A 21,162-nucleotide genomic window follows, 5' to 3' on the forward strand; every position below is an offset into this window, starting at 1 on the left:
AGCACCATCACCAAATGGTAATGAACTATTGATAATTTTTATTTTAAGCACCATCACGAAATGGTTATGTACTATTCATGATATCTATTTTAAGCACCATCACCAAACGGTTATGTACTATTGATGATATTTATTTTAGGCACCATCACCAAATGGATATGTACTATTGATGATATCTATTTTAAGCACCATCACAAAATGGTTAATATGTACTTTTGAGGATATCTATTTTAAGCATCATCACCACAGGGTTATGAACTATTGATGTTTTTTTATTTTAAACACCATCACCAAATAGTTATGTACTATTGATGATATTTATTCTAAACACCATCACCAAATGGTAATGTACTATTGAAAATATTTATTTTAAGCACCATCACCAAACGGTTATGTACTATTGATGATATTTATTTTAAGCACCATCACCAAATGGTTATGTACTATTGATGGTATTTATTTTAACCACCATCACCAAACGGTTATGTTCTATTGATGATATTCATTTTAAGCACCATCACCAAATGGTTATGTACTATTTATGATATCTATTGAAAGCACCATCACCAAATGGTTATGTACTATTGATGATTTTTATTGAAAGCACCATCACCAAATGGTTATGTACTATTGAAGGTATTTATTTTAAGCACCATCACCAAATGGTTATGTACTATTGATGATATTTATTTTAAGCACCATCACCAAACGGTTATGTACTATTGATGATATTCATTTTAAGCACCATCACAAAATGGCTATGTACTTTTGAGGATATCTATTTTAAGCATCATCACCACATGGTTATGTACTATTGATGTTTTTTTTATTTTAAACACCATCACCAAATAGGTATGTACTATTGATGATATTTATTCTAAACACCATCACGAAATGGTTATGTACTATTAATGATATTTATTTTAAGCACCATCACCAAATGGTAATGTACTGTTGAGGATATATATTTTAAGCACCATCACCAAATGGTTATGTACTATTGATGATATTTATTTTAAGCACCATCACCAAATGGTTATGTACTATTGATGATATTTATTTTAAGCACCATCACCAAATGTTTATGTATTGATGAAGGGAGTGACTGGAGTAGGAACATATCCCCCTGGTGTTACTGATTTGTTTGGATTATGGAACTCAACTAAGACAATTAATGAATTCCAACAAGAAGCCCACGCACTGACACCAAACTTCCCAGGACATTATAAGCCAATATTGTCAAACAACTGGACATTTCTTTGTTTGGATAAGGTAAAAAGAAAAGAAGTCCCCTAAAGAGAGTGCTTTAGTTATGTTCATGATTTTAAGGGATCTTATCTTTTTTATGCTTATTTAGCTTGGTAGAACTATACTTGACTACTTTTTAAGCTAACAGTACCATAATGACAGTTAGTAAATGTTATTGTTTGGCAAATAGAAAATCATAAAGCTTTATGATTGTTTTGTCGTCATGGAAATTTGATTTCTATGTTCAAATTTAGCATTTTGAAATAATAAAAAAAAATACAACTGAAGTATACCGATCTTAACACTAGAGATTACAGTTATAATTCTGTACGATCTTTACAGATTGTACTGTTATCGGCTTATGTCCTTCACCGACAGAGCATCTCAATCACTTTAGAGGCATTAAAAAACACAAAAGGCGAATTAAAAGAAAATACTAATGTAATTCTAATCTTTTATTATGATACGAAACACTAGGATTTCAATTTGACAATAATATAAAAATGTGTTCATAATTTATTATTAAATAATATTTTTTTACCAAGTGCTGTTGTGTCGTAGTTCTCTTATATTTGAAAAGTTTCCCTCAGTTTTAGTTTGTAACCCGTATTTAGTTTTTTTTTCTCTATCGATTTATGAATTTTGAACAGCGGTATACTACTGTTGCCTTTATTTAATAATACATAAGATCTTAATTTATTCATGTATACTTCAATAATATACATCACTACTTTAAAAAAGTTACCAGTAACTGTATTTTATCAAATAAAATGACAAACAAATTGCTGAGGTGACAGTATTTTATTTATGATCATTTTTTTTTAAGAATGAGCTGGACCTTTAGAAATGTGATTAGTAATGGAACATCGACGTGTCCTCTTTATGTGCAAACAAACTCTCTCTGACCGACAAAAATGTCAGACAAAAAAAGCTGTCAAACAAACCAAATGAAAGTTTGGCACAGAGTAAGGTTACCTTTTCTTATTTGATAAAAATGATCGAAAATAAAGTATAGAAAAATTAATCAAAATATATTACAGGTAAGGGTATCTATATACAAAAATGGTGTCGAGAAAGCTTTCATGTTGTTCAATGCTACAGAAACAGATAAGATGAGTTGGTTTACACCTAGCAGAATCATAGATTCGTCATGGGTGGATTTACAATCTACAACTAAACAGTATTTCGCAATGTCTCAGTAAGTATTTATATATTTGATATGGTGTCAATTTCTCAGATACCAAAGTAGTTGTAAGCGTATGTTAAACCTGTATATACTGCATGAAACATTCTGGTTTTATATCCTACTAATAAGTATTTGTGCCAGGGTTGGCAAAGTACTACCCGCCCGGGAATTCCCGGGTGGGAAAACCCGGGTTTTCCCGGGCTGGGCAATACTCCCAGAAATTGGTAATAGTGGGCAATACTGGGCAATATGATTTTCTATGCTTATTTTAACACTAAATAGTAAAGGCTTAGTACAGTTTCATAGTATAACAGCTAAATATATACTTTTTATACAGATAACCAGTGACAGTCATTACTAGAAGATTGAAATGTCAATTTCATTCTCTTCTCTATTAATTCTATATGTAGGCAGAACAGAAGATTTGTACATTTAAAGATACCTTTTTAATTACCAAGCATTGTTTTAATAATTCAAACCTTGAAACATGCATTTTATTGCATATAAGGAGCCTTGTTAATTTTATTTGTCATACATTCATATTGCTAAATAAACACCCTAAGGGGTCATGTCAATAAAACTTATAGAATTATAAGGGCTGATTATTGTTACATAAACAAATCTGTGTTCTAATCTGAATAATTACTAATTAATTAGTGACATTATTTAAATGTAATTTTTCTTACAAGTTATTGTTAATTCTCAATAGGAGTTATATTTATTGGAAAACAAAAAAAATTTTGCTTTATATTTACAGTTTGCCCATCTAGACAAATGCTAAACAAACAAAATAGGGTATAAAAATCTTATTAAATGTATTACATTTGTGTTTATCACTGAATCCTCTTTGAAATTCAGACAAGGATTTTATATTACCCAGTATTGCCCAGTATTACCCACCAAAAACCCAGTAAAACCCGGGTTTTCCCAGTATTTCCCACTGGGCTGGGCAATACTCATAAGACCCGGGTTTTTGCCAACCCTGGTTTGTGCATATATAAAAGTGTGTATTAAAACTGTACAGCTCAGGATATATTTCATTCTTGCGGGAACAGTGCTGAATGAAGCAAGATTGAGTTTAATGTTTGTTATAGTTACTGGCTGTCTACATAAATACAGCACTTATAGGTGTACTTTTGTTTGAATTATACTTTTGGAAGAATCAGTGCCCCTTGGCATAAAACATTTCATGAACATTTTAGTTGTCTGTAGATATTTTTATTCTAACATTCTAACTGAAGACATCCATAGCTGCTGGTTTGTTTAAACTGACTTTGTCAGATTCTAAAAATAGAAAATGCAATATCTCATATTCTTCATATTTGCTTCACTATAAATCAATTTTCTAAATGATGTTAATGTCTCTTGACTTTTAACTTCTATATAACTTGTCAGAAATAAACATTCGACAACAAGGTTACAATACATACCACATTATAACCTTATAGAGATCTATATTCCTAAATCATAATGATATAGATTAAATGCATCATCCACAGTAAAATAAAAGAAAAATAATTTCCGTTTATTTTATTTTGCAAATGTTTAAATAATCGCTGAAAACAATAACCATTTCAGAGATCCAGATTTCCTAAGAGAATTCTATGCCAGTCAGAATGCTGATCAATCCAAATGTGATTCAACTGGTTGGATGTTTATATCTACAGCAAACAGATGTTATATGGAAACAGACAAGAAACCAGCTTTCTATTATGCTCCAGGACAGTCCTCTGCTCATTGGGGATATAGTAAGTCTTTATTTAAACCAAATTTCTATTATGCTCCAGGACAGACCTCCGTTCATTGGGGATATAGTGAGTCTTTATTTTAACCAGCTTTCTATTATGCTCCAGGACAGACCTCTGCTCATTGGGGATATAGTGAGTCTTTATTTAAACCAGCTTTCTATTATGCTCCAGGGCAGTCCTCCGCTCATTGGGGATATAGTGAGTCTTTATTTAAACCAGCTTTCTATTATGCTCCAGGGCAGTCCTCCGCTCATTGGGGATATAGTGAGTCTTTATTTAAACCAGCTTTCTATTATGCTCCAGGACAGACCTCCGTTCATTGGGGATATAGTGAGTCTTTATTTTAACCAGCTTTCTATTATGCTTCAGGACAAACCTCTGCTCATTGGGGATATAGTGAGTCTTTATTTAAACCAGCTTTCTATTATGCTCCAGGACAGACCTCTGCTCATTGGGGATATAGTGAGTCTTTATTTAAACCAGCTTTCTATTATGCTCCAGGGCAGTCCTCCGCTCATTGGGGATATAGTGAGTCTTTATTTAAACCAGCTTTCTATTATGCTCCAAGACAGACCTCTGGTCATTGTGGATATAGTAAGTCTTTATTTAAACCAGCTTTCTATTATGCTCCAGGACAGACCTCTGTTCATTGGGGATATAGTGAGTCTTTATTTAAACCAGATTTCTATTATGCTCCAGGACAGACCTCTGCTCATTGGGGATATAGTGAGTCTTTATTTTAACCAGCTTTCTATAATGCTCCAGGACAGACCTCTGCACATTGGGGATATAGTGAGTCTTTATTTAAACCAGCTTTCTATTATGCTCCAGGACAGACCTCTGCTCATTGGGGATATAGTGAGTCTTTATTTTAACCATCTTTCTATTATACTCTAGGACAGACCTCTGCACATTGGGGATATAGTAAGTCTTTATTTAAACCAGCTTTCTATTATGCTCCAGGACAGACCTCTGCTCATTGGGGATATAGTGAGTCTTTATTTTAACCAGCTTTCTATTATGCTCAAGGGCAGTCTTCTGCTCATTGGGGTTATAGTGAGTCTTTATTTAAACCAGCTTTCTATTATGCTCCAGGACAGACCTCTGGTCATTGGGGATATAGTGAGTGTTTATTTAAACCAGCTTTCTATTATGCTCCAGGACAGACCTCTGCTCATTGGGGATATAGTGAGTCTTTATTTAAGCAAGCTTTCTATTATGCTCCAGGACAGACCTCTGCTCATTGGGGATATAGTGAGTCTTTATTTAAACCAGCTTTCTATTATGCTCAAGGACAGTCCTCTGCTCATTGGTGATATAGTGAGTCTTTATGTTAACCAGCTTTCTATTATGCTCCAGGACAGACTTCTGCTCATTTGGGCTATAGTGAGTCTTTATTTAAACCAGCTTTCTATTATGCTCCAGGACAGACCTCTGCGCATTGGGGATATAGTGAGTCTTTATTTTAACCAGTTTTCTATTATGCTCCATGACAGACCTCTGCTCATTGGGGATATAGTAAGTCTTTATTTAAACAAGCTTTCTATTATGCTTCAGGACAGACCTCTGCTCATTGGGGATATAGTGAGTCTTTATTTTAATCAGCTTTCTATTATGCTCCAGGAGATACCTCTGCTCATTGGGGATATAGTGAGTCTTTATTTTAACCAGCTTTCTATTATGCTCCAGGACAGACCTCTGCTCATTGGAGATATAGTGAGTCTTTATTTTAACCAGCTTTCTATTATGCTCCTGGACAGACCTCTGCTCATTGGGGATATAGTGAGTCTTTATTTTACCCAGCTTTTTATTATGCTCCAGGACAAGCTCTGGTCATTGGGGAGATATTGAGTCTTTATTTTAACCAGCTTTCTATAATGCTCCAGGACAGACCTCTGCTCATTTGGGATATAGTGAGTCTTTATTTTAACCAGCTTTCTATTATGCTCCAGGACAGTCCTCTGCTCATTGGGGATATAGTGAGTCTTTATTTAAACCGGCATTCTATAATGCTCCAGGAAAGACCTCTGCTTTTTGGGGATATAGTGAGTCTTTATTTAAACCAGCTTTCTATTATGCTCCAGGACAGTCCTCTGCTCATTGGGGATATAGTGAGTCTTTATTTAAACCAGCTTTCTATTATGCTCCAGGACAGACCTTTGCTCATTGGGGATATAGTGTGTCTTTATTTTAACCAGCTTTCTATTATGCTACAGGAAAGTCCTCTACTCATTGGGGATATAGTGAGTCTGTTTTTTTAAAAGCTTTCTATTATGCTCCTGGACAGACCTCTGCTCATTGGGGATATTGTGAGTCTTTATTTTACCCAGCTTTTTATTATGCTCCAGGACAAGCTCTGGTCATTGGGGATATAGTGAGTCTTTATTTTACCCAGCTTTCTATAATGCTCCAGGACAGACCTCTGCTCATTGGGGATATAGTGAGTCTTTATTTTAACCAGCTTTCTATAATGCTCCAGGACAGTCCTCTGCTCATTGGGGATATAGTGAGTCTTTATTTAAATTAGCATTCTATAATGCTCCAGGAAAGACCTCTGCTTTTTGGGGATATAGTGAGTCTTTATTTAAACCAGCTTTCTATTATGCTCCAGGACAGACCTCGCCTCATTGGGGATATAGTGAGTCTTTATTTAAACCAGCTTTCTATTATGCTCCAGGACAGTCCTCTGCTCATTGGGGATATAGTGAGTCTTTATTTAAACCAGCTTTCTATTATGATCCAGGACAGTCCTCTGCTCATTGGGGATATAGTGAGTCTTTATTTAAACCAGCTTTCTATTATGCTCCAGGACAGTCCTCAGCTCATTGGGGATATAGTGAGTCTTTTTTTAAACCAGTTTTCTATTATGCTCCAGGACAGACTTCTGCTCATTGGGGATATAGTGAGTCTTTATTTTAACCAGCTTTCTATTATGCTCCAGGACAGACCTCAGCTCATTGGGGATATAGTGAGTCTTTATTTAAACCAGCATTCTATTATGCTCCAGGACAGACCTCTGCTCATTGGGGATATAGTAAGTCTTTATTTAAACAAGCTTTCTATTATGCTCCAGGACAGACCTCTGCTCATTGGGAATATAGTGAGTCTTTATTTAAACCAGCTTTCTATTATGCTCAATGACAGACCTCTGCTCATTGGGGATATAGTAAGTCTTTATTTAAACAAGCTTTCTATTATGCTCCAGGACAGACCTCTGCTTATTGGGGATATAGTGAGTCTTTATTTTAATCAGCTTTCAGCTATCTCCTTGATGTTTAGAAATCACATTTCTAAACATCCAGGAGATACCTCTGCTCATTGGGGATATAGTGAGGTCTTTATTTTAACCAGCTTTCTATTATGCTCCTGGACAGACCTCTGCTCATTGGGGATATAGTGAGTCTTTATTTTAACCAGCTTTCTATTATGCTCCAGGACAGTCTTCTGCTCACTGGGGATATAGTGAGTCTTTATTTAAACCAGCTTTCTATTATGCTCCAGGACAGACCTCTGATCATTGGGGATATAGTGAGTCTTTATTTAAACCAGCTTTCTATTATGCTCCAGGACAGTCCTCTGCTCATTGGGGATATAGTAAGTCTTTATTTAAACCAAATTTATATTATGCTCCAGGACAGACCTCCGTTCATTGGGGATATATTGAGTCCTTATTTTAACCAGGTTTCTATTATGCTCCAGGACAAACCTCTGCTTTTTGGGGATATAGTGAGTCTTTATTTAAACCGGCTTTCTAGTATGCTCCAGGACAGACCTCTGCTCATTGGGGATATAGTGAGTCTTTACTTAAACCAGCTTTCTATTATGCTCCAGGGCAGTCCTCTGCTCATTGGGGATGTAGTGAGTCTTTATTTAAACCAGCTTTCTATTATGCTCCAGGACAAACCTCTGGTCATTGTGGATATAGTAAGTCTTTATTTAAACCAGCTTTCTATTATGCTCCAGGACAGACCTCTTCTCATTGGGGATATAGTGAGTCTTTATTTTAACCAGCTTTCTATTTTGCTCCAGGACAATCCTATGTTCATTGGGGATATAGTGAGTCTTTATTTAAACCAGCTTTCTATTATGCTCCAGGACAGACCTCTGCTCATTGGGGATATAGTGAGTCTTTATTTTAACCAGCTTTCTATTATGCTCTAGGACAGACCTCTGCCCATTGGGGATATAGTGAGTCTTTATTTTAACCATCTTTCTATTATGCTCTAGGACAGACCTCTGCACATTGGGGATATAGTGAGTCTTTATTTTAACCAGCTTTCTATTATGCTCTAGGACAGACCTCTGCCCATTGGGGATATAGTGAGTCTTTATTTTAACCATCTTTCTATTATGCTCTAGGACAGACCTCTGCACATTGGGGATATAGTGAGTCTTTATTTAAACCAGCTTTCTATTATGCTCCAGGACAGACCTCTGCTCATTGGGGATATAGTGAGTCTTTATTTTAACCAGCTTTCTATTATGCTCAAGGGCAGTCTTCTGCTCATTGGGGATATAGTGAGTCTTTATTTAAACCAGCTTTCTATTATGCTCCAGGACAGACCTCTGGTCATTGGGGATATAGTGACTCTTTATTTAAACCAGCTTTCTATTATGCTCCAAGACAGACCTCTGCTCATTGGGGATATAGTGAGTCTTTATTTAAGCAAGCTTTCTATTATGCTCCAGGACAGACCTCTGCTCATTGGGGATATAGTGAGTCTTTATTTAAACCAGCTTTCTATTATGCTCAAGGACAGTCCTCTGCTCATTGGGGATATAGTGAATCTTTATGTTAACCAGCTTTCTATTATGCTCCAGGACAGACTTCTGCTCATTTGGGATATAGTGAGTCTTTATTTAAACCAGCTTTCTATTATGCTCCAGGACAGACATCTGCGCATTGGGGATATAGTGAGTCTTTATTTTAACCAGTTTTCTATTATGCTCCATGACAGACCTCTGCTCATTGGGGATATAGTAAGTCTTTATTTAAACAAGCTTTCTATTATGCTCCAGGACAGACCTCTGCTCATTGGGGATATAGTGAGTCTTTATTTTAATCAGCTTTCTATTATGCTCCAGGAGATACCTCTGCTCATTGGGGATATAGTGAGTCTTTATTTTAACCAGTTTTCTATTATGCTCCATGACAGACCTCTGCTCATTGGGGATATAGTGAGTCTTTATTTAAACCAGCTTTCTATTATGCTCCAGGACAGACCTCTGCTCATTGGGGATATAGTGAGTCTTTATTTTAACCAGCTTTCTATTATGCTCTAGGACAGACCTCTGCCCATTGGGGATATAGTGAGTCTTTATTTTAACCATCTTTCTATTATGCTCTAGGACAGACCTCTGCACATTGGGGATATAGTGAGTCTTTATTTAAACCAGCTTTCTATTATGCTCCAGGACAGACCTCTGCTCATTGGGGATATAGTGAGTCTTTATTTTACCCAGCTTTCTATTATGCTCAAGGGCAGTCTTCTGCTCATTGGGGATATAGTGAGTCTTTATTTAAACCAGCTTTCTATTATGCTCCAGGACAGACCTCTGGTCATTGGGGATATAGTGACTCTTTATTTAAACCAGCTTTCTATTATGCTCCAAGACAGACCTCTGCTCATTGGGGATATAGTGAGTCTTTATTTAAGCAAGCTTTCTATTATGCTCCAGGACAGACCTCTGCTCATTGGGGATATAGTGAGTCTTTATTTAAACCAGCTTTCTATTATACTCAAGGACAGTCCTCTGCTCATTGGGGATATAGTGAATCTTTATGTTAACCAGCTTTCTTTTATGCTCCAGGACAGACTTCTGCTCATTTGGGATATAGTGAGTCTTTATTTAAACCAGCTTTCTATTATGCTCCAGGACAGACCTCTGCGCATTGGGGATATAGTGAGTCTTTATTTTAACCAGTTTTCTATTATGCTCCATGACAGACCTCTGCTCATTGGGGATATAGTAAGTCTTTATTTAAACAAGCTTTCTATTATGCTCCAGGACAGACCTCTGCTCATTGGGGATATAGTGAGTCTTTATTTTAATCAGCTTTCTATTATGCTCCAGGAGATACCTCTGCTCATTGGGGATATAGTGAGTCTTTATTTTAACCAGTTTTCTATTATGCTCCATGACAGACCTCTGCTCATTTGGGATATAGTGAGTCTTTATTTAAACCAGCTTTCTATTATGCTCCAGGACAGACCTCTGCTCATTGGGGATATAGTGAGTCTTTATTTTAACCAGCTTTCTATTATGCTCTAGGACAGACCTCTGCCCATTGGGGATATAGTGAGTCTTTATTTTAACCATCTTTCTATTATGCTCTAGGACAGACCTCTGCACATTGGGGATATAGTGAGTCTTTATTTAAACCAGCTTTCTATTATGCTCCAGGACAGACCTCTGCTCATTGGGGATATAGTGAGTCTTTATTTTAACCAGCTTTCTATTGTGCTCAAGGGCAGTCTTCTGCTCATTGGGGATATAGTGAGTCTTTATTTAAACCAGCTTTCTATTATGCTCCAGGACAGACCTCTGGTCATTGGGGATATAGTGACTCTTTATTTAAACCAGCTTTCTATTATGCTCCAAGACAGACATCTGCTCATTGGGGATATAGTGAGTCTTTATTTAAGCAAGCTTTCTATTATGCTCCAGGACAGACCTCTGCTCATTGGGGATATAGTGAGTCTTTATTTAAACCAGCTTTCTATTATGCTCAAGGACAGTCCTCTGCTCATTGGGGATATAGTGAATCTTTATGTTAACCAGCTTTCTATTATGCTCCAGGACAGACTTCTGCTCATTTGGGATATAGTGATACTTTATTTAAACCAGCTTTCTATTATGCTCCAGGACAGACCTCTGCGCATTGGGGATATAGTGAGTCTTTATTTTAACCAGTTTTCTATCATGCTCCATGACAGACCTCTGCTCATTGGGGATATAGTAAGTCTTTATTTAAACAAGCTTTCTATTATGCTCCAGGACAGACCTCTGCTCATTGGGGATATAGTGAGTCTTTATTTTAATCAGCTTTCTATTATGCTCCAGGAGATACCTCTGCTCATTGGGGATATAGTGAGTCTTTATTTTAACCAGCTTTCTATTATGCTCCAGGACAGACCTCTGCTCATTGGAGATATAGTGAGTCTTTATTTTAACCAGCTTTCTATTATGCTCCTGGACAGACCTCTGCTCATTGGGGATATAGTGAGTCTTTATTTTACCCAGCTTTTTATTATGCTCCAGGGCAAGCTCTGGTCATTGGGGATATAGTAAGTCTTTATTTTAACCAGCTTTCTATAATGCTCCAGGACAGACCTCTGCTCATTGGGGATATAGTGAGTCTTTATTTTAACCAGCTTTCTATTATACTCCAGGACAGTCCTCTGCTCATTGGGGATATAGTGAGTCTTTATTTAAACCAGCATTCTATAATGCTCCAGGAAAGATCTCTGCTTTTTGGGGATATAGTGAGTCTTTATTTAAACCAGCTTTCTATTATGCTCCAGGACAGACCTCGCCTCATTGGGGATATAGTGAGTCTTTATTGAAACCAGCTTTCTATTATGCTCCAGGACAGTCCTCTGCTCATTGGGGATATAGTGAGTCTTTATTAAAACCAGCTTTCTATTATGTTCCAGGACAGTCCTCTGCTCATTGGGGATATAGTGAGTCTTTATTTAAACCAGCTTTCTATTATGCTCCAGGACAGTCATCAGCTCATTGGGGATATAGTGAGTCTTTTTTTAAACCAGTTTTCTATTATGCTCCAGGACAGACTTCTGCTCATTGGGGATATAGTGAGTCTTTATTTTAACCAGCTTTCTATTATGCTCCAGGACAGACCTCAGCTCATTGGGGATATAGTGAGTCTTTATTTAAACCAGCATTCTAGTATGCTCCAGGACAGTCCTCTGCTCATTGGGGATATAGTGAGTCTTTATTTTAACCAGCTTTCAATTATGCTCCAGGACAGTCCTCTGCTCATTGGGGATATAGTGAGTCTTTATTTAAACCAGCTTTCTATTATGCTCCAGGACAGACCTTTGCTCATTGGGGATATAGTGTGTCTTTATTTTAACCAGCTTTCTATTATGCTCCAGGACAGTCCTCTACTCTTTGGGGTATAGTGAGTCTTTTTTTAAAAAAGCTTTCTATTATGCTCCTGGACAGACCTCTGCTCATTGGGGATATAGTGAGTCTTTATTTTACCCAGCTTTTTATTATGCTCCAGGACAAGCTCTGGTCATTGGGGATATAGTGAGTCTTTATTTTAACCAGCTTTCTATTATGCTCCAGGACAGTCCTCTGCTCATTGGGGATATAGTGAGTCTTTATTTAAACCAGCATTCTATAATGCTCCAGGAAAGACCTCTGCTTTTTGGGGATATAGTGTGTCTTTATTTTAACCAGCTTTCTATTATGCTCCAGGACAGTCCTCTAGTCATTGGGGATATAGTGAGTCTTTTTTGAAAAAAAACTTTCTATTATGCTCCAGGACAGACCTCTGCTCATTGGGGATATAGTAAGTCTTTATTTAAACCAGCTTTCTATTATGCTCCAGGACAGACCTCTGCTCATTGGAGATATAGTGAGTCTTTATTTTAACCAGCTTTCTATTATGCTCCTGGACAGACCTGTGCTCATTGGGGATATAGTGAGTCTTTATTTTACCCAGCTTTTTATTATGCTCCAGGACAAGCTCTGGTCATTGGGGATATAGTGAGTCTTTATTTTAACCAGCTTTCTATTATGCTCCAGGACAGTCCTCTGCTCATTGGGGATATAGTGAGTCTTTATTTAAACCAGCATTCTATAATGCTCCAGGAAAGACCTCTGCTTTTTGGGGATATAGTGAGTCTTTATTTAAACCAGCTTTCTATTATGCTCAAGGACAGACCTCGCCTCATTGGGGATATAGTGAGTCTTTATTTAAACCAGCTTTCTATTATGCTCCAGGACAGACCTCTGCTCATTGGGGATATAGTGAGTCTTTATTTTACCCAGCTTTTTATTATGCTCCAGGACAAGCTCTGGTCATTGGGGATATAGTGAGTCTTTATTTTAACCAGCTTTCTATTATGCTCCAGGACAGTCCTCTGCTCATTGGGGATATAGTGAGTCTTTATTTAAACCAGCTTTCTATTATGCTCAAGGACAGTCCTCAGCTCATTGGGGATATAGTGAGTCTTTATTTTAACCAGCTTTCTATTATGCTCCTGGACAGACCTCTGCTCATTGGGGATATAGTGAGTCTTTATTTTACCCAGCTTTTTATTATGCTCCAGGACAAGCTCTGGTCATTGGGGATATAGTGAGTCTTTTTTTAAACCAGCATTCTATTATGCTCCAGGACAGTCCTCTGCTCATTGGGGATATAGTGAGTCTTAATTTTAACCAGCTTTCTATTATGCTCCAGGACAGTCCTCTGCTCATTGGGGATATAGCGAGTCTTTATTTAAACCAGCTTTCTATTATGCTCCAGGACAGACCTCTGCGCATTGGGGATATAGTGAGTCTTTATTTTAACCAGTTTTCTATTATGCTCCATGACAGACCTCTGCTCATTGGGGATATAGTAAGTCTTTATTTAAACAAGCTTTCTATTATGCTCCAGGATAGACCTCTGCTCATTGGGGATATAGTGAGTCTTTATTTTAATCAGCTTTCTATTATGCTCCAGGAGATACCTCTGCTCATTGGGGATATAGTGAGTTTTTATTTTAACCAGCTTTCTATTATGCTCCAGGACAGACCTCTGCTCATTGGGGATATAGTGAGTCTTTATTTTACCCAGCTTTTTATTATGCTCCAGGGCAAGCTCTGGTCATTGGGGATATAGTAAGTCTTTATTTTAACCAGCTTTCTATAATGCTCCAGGACAGACCTCTGCTCATTGGGGATATAGTGAGTCTTTATTTTAACCAGCTTTCTATTATGCTCCAGGACAGTCCTCTGCTCATTGGGGATATAGTGAGTCTTTATTTAAACCAGCATTCTATAATGCTCCAGGAAAGACCTCTGCTTTTTGGGGATATAGTGAGTCTTTATTTAAACCAGCTTTCTATTATGCTCCAGGACAGACCTCGCCTCATTGGGGATATAGTGAGTCTTTAGTTAAACCAGCTTTCTATTATGCTCCAGGACAGTCCTCTGCTCATTGGGGATATAGTGAGTCTTTATTTAAACCAGCTTTCTATTATGTTCCAGGACAGTCCTCTGCTCATTGGGGATATAGTGAGTCTTTATTTAAACCAGCTTTCTATTATGCTCCAGGACAGTCCTCTGCTCATTGGAGATATAGTGAGTCTTTATTTTAACCAGCTTTCTATTATGCTCCTGGACAGACCTGTGCTCATTGGGGATATAGTGAGTCTTTATTTTACCCAGCTTTTTATTATGCTCCAGGACAAGCTCTGGTCATTGGGGATATAGTGAGTCTTTATTTTAACCAGCTTTCTATTATGCTCCAGGACAGTCCTCTGCTCATTGGGGATATAGTGAGTCTTTATTTAAACCAGCATTCTATAATGCTCCAGGAAAGACCTCTGCTTTTTGGGGATATAGTGAGTCTTTATTTAAACCAGCTTTCTATTATGCTCAAGGACAGACCTCGCCTCATTGGGGATATAGTGAGTCTTTATTTAAACCAGCTTTCTATTATGCTCCAGGACAGACCTCTGCTCATTGGGGATATAGTGAGTCTTTATTTTACCCAGCTTTTTATTATGCTCCAGGACAAGCTCTGGTCATTGGGGATATAGTGAGTCTTTATTTTAACCAGCTTTCTATTATGCTCCAGGACAGTCCTCTGCTCATTGGGGATATAGTGAGTCTTTATTTAAACCAGCTTTCTATTATGCTCAAGGACAGTCCTCAGCTCATTGGGGATATAGTGAGTCTTTATTTTAACCAGCTTTCTATTATGCTCCTGGACAGACCTCTGCTCATTGGGGATATAGTGAGTCTTTATTTTACCCAGCTTTTTATTATGCTCCAGGACAAGCTCTGGTCATTGGGGATATAGTGAGTCTTTTTTTAAACCAGCATTCTATTATGCTCCAGGACAGTCCTCTGCTCATTGGGGATATAGTGAGTCTTAATTTTAACCAGCTTTCTATTATGCTCCAGGACAGTCCTCTGCTCATTGGGGATATAGCGAGTCTTTATTTAAACCAGCTTTCTATTATGCTCCAGGACAGACCTCTGCGCATTGGGGATATAGTGAGTCTTTATTTTAACCAGTTTTCTATTATGCTCCATGACAGACCTCTGCTCATTGGGGATATAGTAAGTCTTTATTTAAACAAGCTTTCTATTATGCTCCAGGATAGACCTCTGCTCATTGGGGATATAGTGAGTCTTTATTTTAATCAGCTTTCTATTATGCTCCAGGAGATACCTCTGCTCATTGGGGATATAGTGAGTTTTTATTTTAACCAGCTTTCTATTATGCTCCAGGACAGACCTCTGCTCATTGGGGATATAGTGAGTCTTTATTTTACCCAGCTTTTTATTATGCTCCAGGGCAAGCTCTGGTCATTGGGGATATAGTAAGTCTTTATTTTAACCAGCTTTCTATAATGCTCCAGGACAGACCTCTGCTCATTGGGGATATAGTGAGTCTTTATTTTAACCAGCTTTCTATTATGCTCCAGGACAGTCCTCTGCTCATTGGGGATATAGTGAGTCTTTATTTAAACCAGCATTCTATAATGCTCCAGGAAAGACCTCTGCTTTTTGGGGATATAGTGAGTCTTTATTTAAACCAGCTTTCTATTATGCTCCAGGACAGACCTCGCCTCATTGGGGATATAGTGAGTCTTTAGTTAAACCAGCTTTCTATTATGCTCCAGGACAGTCCTCTGCTCATTGGGGATATAGTGAGTCTTTATTTAAACCAGCTTTCTATTATGTTCCAGGACAGTCCTCTGCTCATTGGGGATATAGTGAGTCTTTATTTAAACCAGCTTTCTATTATGCTCCAGGACAGTCCTCAGCTCATTGGGGATATAGTGAGTCTTTTTTTAAACCAGTTTTCTATTATGCTCCAGGACAGACTTCTGCTCATTGGGAATATAGTGAGTCTTTATTTTAACCAGCTTTCTATTATGCTCCAGGACAGACCTCAGCTCATTGGGGATATAGTGAGTCTTTATTTAAACCAGCATTCTATTATGCTCCAGGACAGTCCTCTGCTCATTGGGGATATAGTGAGTCTTTATTTTAACCAGCTTTCTATTATGCTCCAGGACAGTCCTCTGCTCATTGGGGATATAGTGAGTCTTTTTTTAAACCAGCTTTCTATTATGCTCCAGGACAGACCTTTGCTCATTGGGGATATAGTGTGTCTTTATTTTAACCAGCTTTCTATTATGCTCCAGGACAGTCCTCTACTCTTTGGGGTATAGTGAGTCTTTTTTTTAAAAAGCTTTCTATTATGCTCCTGGACAGACCTCTGCTCATTGGGGATATAATGAGTCTTTATTTTACCCAGCTTTTTATTATGCTCCAGGACAAGCTCTGGTCATTGGGGACATAGTGAGTCTTTATTTTAACCAGCTTTCTATAATGCTCCAGGACAGACCTCTGCTCATTGGGGATATAGTGAGTCTTTATTTTAACCAGCTTTCTATTATGCTCCAGGACAGTCCTCTGCTCATTGGGGATATAGTGAGTCTTTATTTAAACCAGCATTCTATAATGCTCCAGGAAAGACCTCTGCTTTTTGGGGATATAGTGAGTCTTTATTTAAACCAGCTTTCTATTATGCTCCAGGACAGACCTCGCCTCATTGGGGATATAGTGAGTCTTTATTTAAACCAGCTTTCTATTATGCTCCAGGACAGTCCTCTGCTCATTGGGGATATAGTGAGTCTTTATTTAAACCAGCTTTCTATTATGCTCCAGGACAGTCCTCAGCTCATTGGGGATATAGTAAGTCTTTTTTTAAACCAGTTTTCTATTATGCTCCAGGACAGACTTCTGCTCATTGGGGATATAGTGAGTCTTTATTTTAACCAGCTTTCTATTATGCTCCAGGACAGACCTCAGTTCATTGGGGATATAGTGAGTCTTTATTTAAACCAGCATTCTATTATGCTCCAGGACAGTCCTCTGCTCATTGGGGATATAGTGAGTCTTTATTTTAACCAGCTTTCTATTATGCTCCAGGACAGTCCTCTGCTCATTTGGGATATAGTGAGTCTTTATTTAAACCAGCTTTCTATTATGCTCCAGGACAGACCTTTGCTCATTGGGGATATAATGTGTCTTTATTTTAACCAGCTTTCTATTATGCTCCAGGACAGTCCTCTACTCATTGGGGATATAGTGAGTCTTTTTTGAAAAAAGCTTTCTATTATGCTCCAGGACAGACCTCTGCTCATTGGAGATATAGTGAGTCTTTATTTTAACCAGCTTTCTATTATGCTCCTGGACAGACCTCTGCTCATTGGGGATATAGTGAGTCTTTATTTTACCCAGCTTTTTATTATGCTCCAGGACAAGCTCTGGTCATTGGGGATATAGTGAGTCTTTATTTTAACCAGCTTTCTATTATGTTCCAGGACAGTCCTCTGCTCATTGGGGATATAGTGAGTCTTTATTTAAACCAGCATTCTATAATGCTCCAGGAAAGACCTCTGCTTTTTGGGGATATAGTAAGTCTTTATTTAAACCAGCTTTCTATTATGCTCCAGGACAGACCTCGCCTCATTGGGGATATAGTGAGTCTTTATTTAAACCAGCTTTCTATTATGCTCCAGGACAGTCCTCTGCTCATTGGGGATAAAGTGAGTCTTTATTTAAACCAGCTTTCTATTATGTTCCAGGACAGTCCTCTGCTCATTGGGGATATAGTGAGTCTTTATTTAAACCAGCTTTCTATTATGCTCCAGGACAGTCCTCAGCTCATTGGGGATATAGTGAGTCTTTTTTTAAACCAGTTTTCTATTATGCTCCAGGACAGACTTCTGCTCATTGGGGATATAGTGAGTCTTTATTTAAACCAGCTTTTTATTATGCTCCAGGACAGACCTCTGCTCATTGGAGATATAGTGAGTCTTTATTTTAACCAGCTTTCTATTATGCTCCAGGACAGACCTCTGCTCATTGGGGATATAGTGAGTCTTTATTTTACCCAGCTTTTTATTATGCTCCAGGACAGGCTCTGGTCATTGGGGATATAGTGAGTCTTTTTTTAAACCAGCATTCTATTATGCTCCAGGACAGTCCTCTGCTCATTGGGGATATAGTGAGTCTTTATTTTAACCAGCTTTCTATTATGCTCCAGGACAGTCCTCTGCTCATTGGGGATATAGTGAGTCTTTATTTAAACCAGCTTTCTATTATGCTCCAGGACAGACCTCTGCTCATTGGGGATATAGTGTGTCTTTATTTTAACCAGCTTTCTATTATGCTCCAGGACAGTCTTCTGCTCATTGGGGATATAGTGAGTTTTTATTTAAACCAGCTTTCTATTATGCTCCAGGACAGACCTCTGCTCATTGGGGATATAGTGAGTCTTTATTTAAACCAGCTTTCTATTATTCTCCAGGACAGTCCTCTGCTCATTGGGGATATAGTGAGTCTTTATTTAAACCAGCTTTCTATCATGCTCCAGGACAGACCTCCGCTCATTGGGGATATAGTGAGTCTTCCTAAGCCTATGAAATCCTAATGGAAAATATTTTCTTTTATAGAATGTAAACTTTCTGTAATTTTGTTTTTCTTTGGCATCTTCATTTGAAACAGACACCACCCCAAGATAAATATTGTTAAGACAGATGGTGACAAATTTGTTTATCATTTATACTCGTCAGCTCGCTGCTTCTTATTCCGTTATAATAAGAGCAGTATACAAATCTTCAATGTAATTTGTCTTCAATTATAGACTTGGTAAAGTTTCAAATCCAAGTACAACTAGGTAAAGTTTCACAGCTAAGTACAAGTCTTAGATGCAACATGAGTTTTGATTTTTTATTTGCTTTAAAGATTCGTCTAGATAAATTGTACCTTATTTTCTTTATTTTGTGGGTACTATAAACATACAATGAACAATGACTAATTAACATCTAGATTGATATAAAAATAGAGGTTTCACTACTATCTCTTACTTTTTGTAGACAAGCGAAAGTGTATTTTAGTTATCATGATCTGTTGGCCTTATTTTACAACGTGTTAGATTGTGGTTTGTCATTACGTCGTTTGATCGTTTAATTATTGAACGTAACTTATTCTTGATTTTGACTGTTTTGCTGAGTGTAAATTTGCATTGGTATGAGACGTGTCACGGTTCTTTTCTATAGGAAATTCTTATATGGCGTATTAAATGTTAAACCTGGCATATTTTGTTAGCTATTATTATTAAATTTGCATTGGTATGAGACGTGTCACGGTTCTTTTCTATAGGAAATTCTTATATGGCGTATTAAATGTTAAACCTGGCATATTTTGTTAGCTATTATTCTTGTGTTTTTCTGTCCTGTTTGTTCTCCCATTTATTTGTATTGCAGTCCTATCATATAATATTGTCATTTTGATATTATATTAAAAGCGGGAGATTTGGTGTGCCACAAAACCAGGTTAAACCCACCAGGTTGTTTTATTAAATGTCCTGTACCAAGTCAGGAAAATGGCCACTGTTTTATTATAGTTCGTTACTGTGTAAGTTACATTTTAATGTTGTGTTTCTGGTGTGTCGAAGTTCTCTTATATTTGATGTGTTTCCATCATTTTTAGTTTGTAACCCAATTTTATTTTTGTCTTAATCGATTTATGAATTTCGAACAGCGGTATACTACTGTTGCTTTCATTCATGTTCTACTTTTCGAAATTTACCTGTGACGACACTTTTGTGTAGCTTTGATACAGTCGTATGACGCATAGTTTGGCTTTATTTTCAATTTTGACATTAGTGCATTAATGAATGACGAGTCTAGCATATTTAATGTTAAGCCTGATAATTTTATAATTATTAGCTTGTCGTAATGTTCTATTGTATTGTTAATTTGTGAATTTCTCTATCCTGAATGTTTGTCCATTCATTTGTATTGTAGTCCTGTCATGTGGTGTTATCGTTTTAGTGCTATATTTTACGTTGCAATGAAAGCGGGAGGTTCGGCTAGCCACAAAACCAGGTTCAACCAACCATTTTTTTCTGAAAATGTCCTGAACGAAGTCAGGAATTTGTAGTTCGTTTCTGTGTCAGTAGCATTGTCGTTTGTTACTTTGTTGTTTCGTTGAATTCTCCTATATTTGTGTTTCCGTAAGTTTTAAAATTTGTAACCCGGACTTGTTTTTTCTCCATCGATTTATTACTTTCGAACATCGGTTGCCTTTATTTGTTTCCCCCTTATAGTTGATGTGTTTATCCAGTGTTGGTTTTTGACCTGGATTTGTTCTAGTTAAATCAATTCATCACTAGTTAACAGCGATATGTTACTACTGCCTTTAGTAAGCACTGGATCTTTTAGAGGTATGTGTTTTTCCAAAAAATCGGATGCTTACGTTCGAACGAACCCTTTCTTATTCAATAATCAATACCTACAATAATTCTCATTTTTATTATTCTGCAGTTTGGTTGCACAGTTTTAATTATCATTTTAGCTGATTTATAAAACAATGAACACTTTGTAGTCATAATGAATATAAGATTGAGAATTTCTTACAGCTAAAGCAGGTGTTGGTGATGTCTTTACTATACAGGGACATAGTACATGTAAGTAGCCATGGTGAAAAGGTAAAAAATGTGTCTGGTGTCGTCGTCGTCGTCGTCGTCGTCTACTTACTTTTATAAAAATATTATCCTTATTAGCCAATCTTAGTCAAACTTTATCATTCGGTGATCTTGTTTTAGCATATGACCAATAACTATCCCAACTGCCAACCACGATGGCCGACATGGCTAGATATAGAACATAATGGTAGCATGCAAGTTATGTATAATATTATGAAAACTGT

At 37.2% G+C, this 21,162-nt stretch overlaps 1 protein-coding gene across 1 annotated transcript in view; it reads left to right on the forward strand.

Moving 5' to 3' along the window:
• The first annotated feature begins 1,092 nt into the window (after nt 1-1,092).
• Nucleotides 1,093-21,162, forward strand: part of LOC139522751 (uncharacterized) — a 32,948-nt gene continuing 12,878 nt past the window's right edge. Inside the window, exons 1-4 of the mRNA XM_071316257.1 lie at nt 1,093-1,272; nt 2,289-2,446; nt 4,013-4,182; nt 20,873-20,920. Of these exons, the coding sequence (XP_071172358.1) occupies nt 1,093-1,272; nt 2,289-2,446; nt 4,013-4,182; nt 20,873-20,920 (556 nt within the window). The remainder of the gene's footprint in view (nt 1,273-2,288; nt 2,447-4,012; nt 4,183-20,872; nt 20,921-21,162) is intronic.

This window comes from Mytilus edulis, chromosome 5, assembly GCF_963676685.1.
Source record: "Mytilus edulis chromosome 5, xbMytEdul2.2, whole genome shotgun sequence".
Lineage (NCBI taxonomy): Eukaryota > Metazoa > Mollusca > Bivalvia > Mytilida > Mytilidae > Mytilus > Mytilus edulis.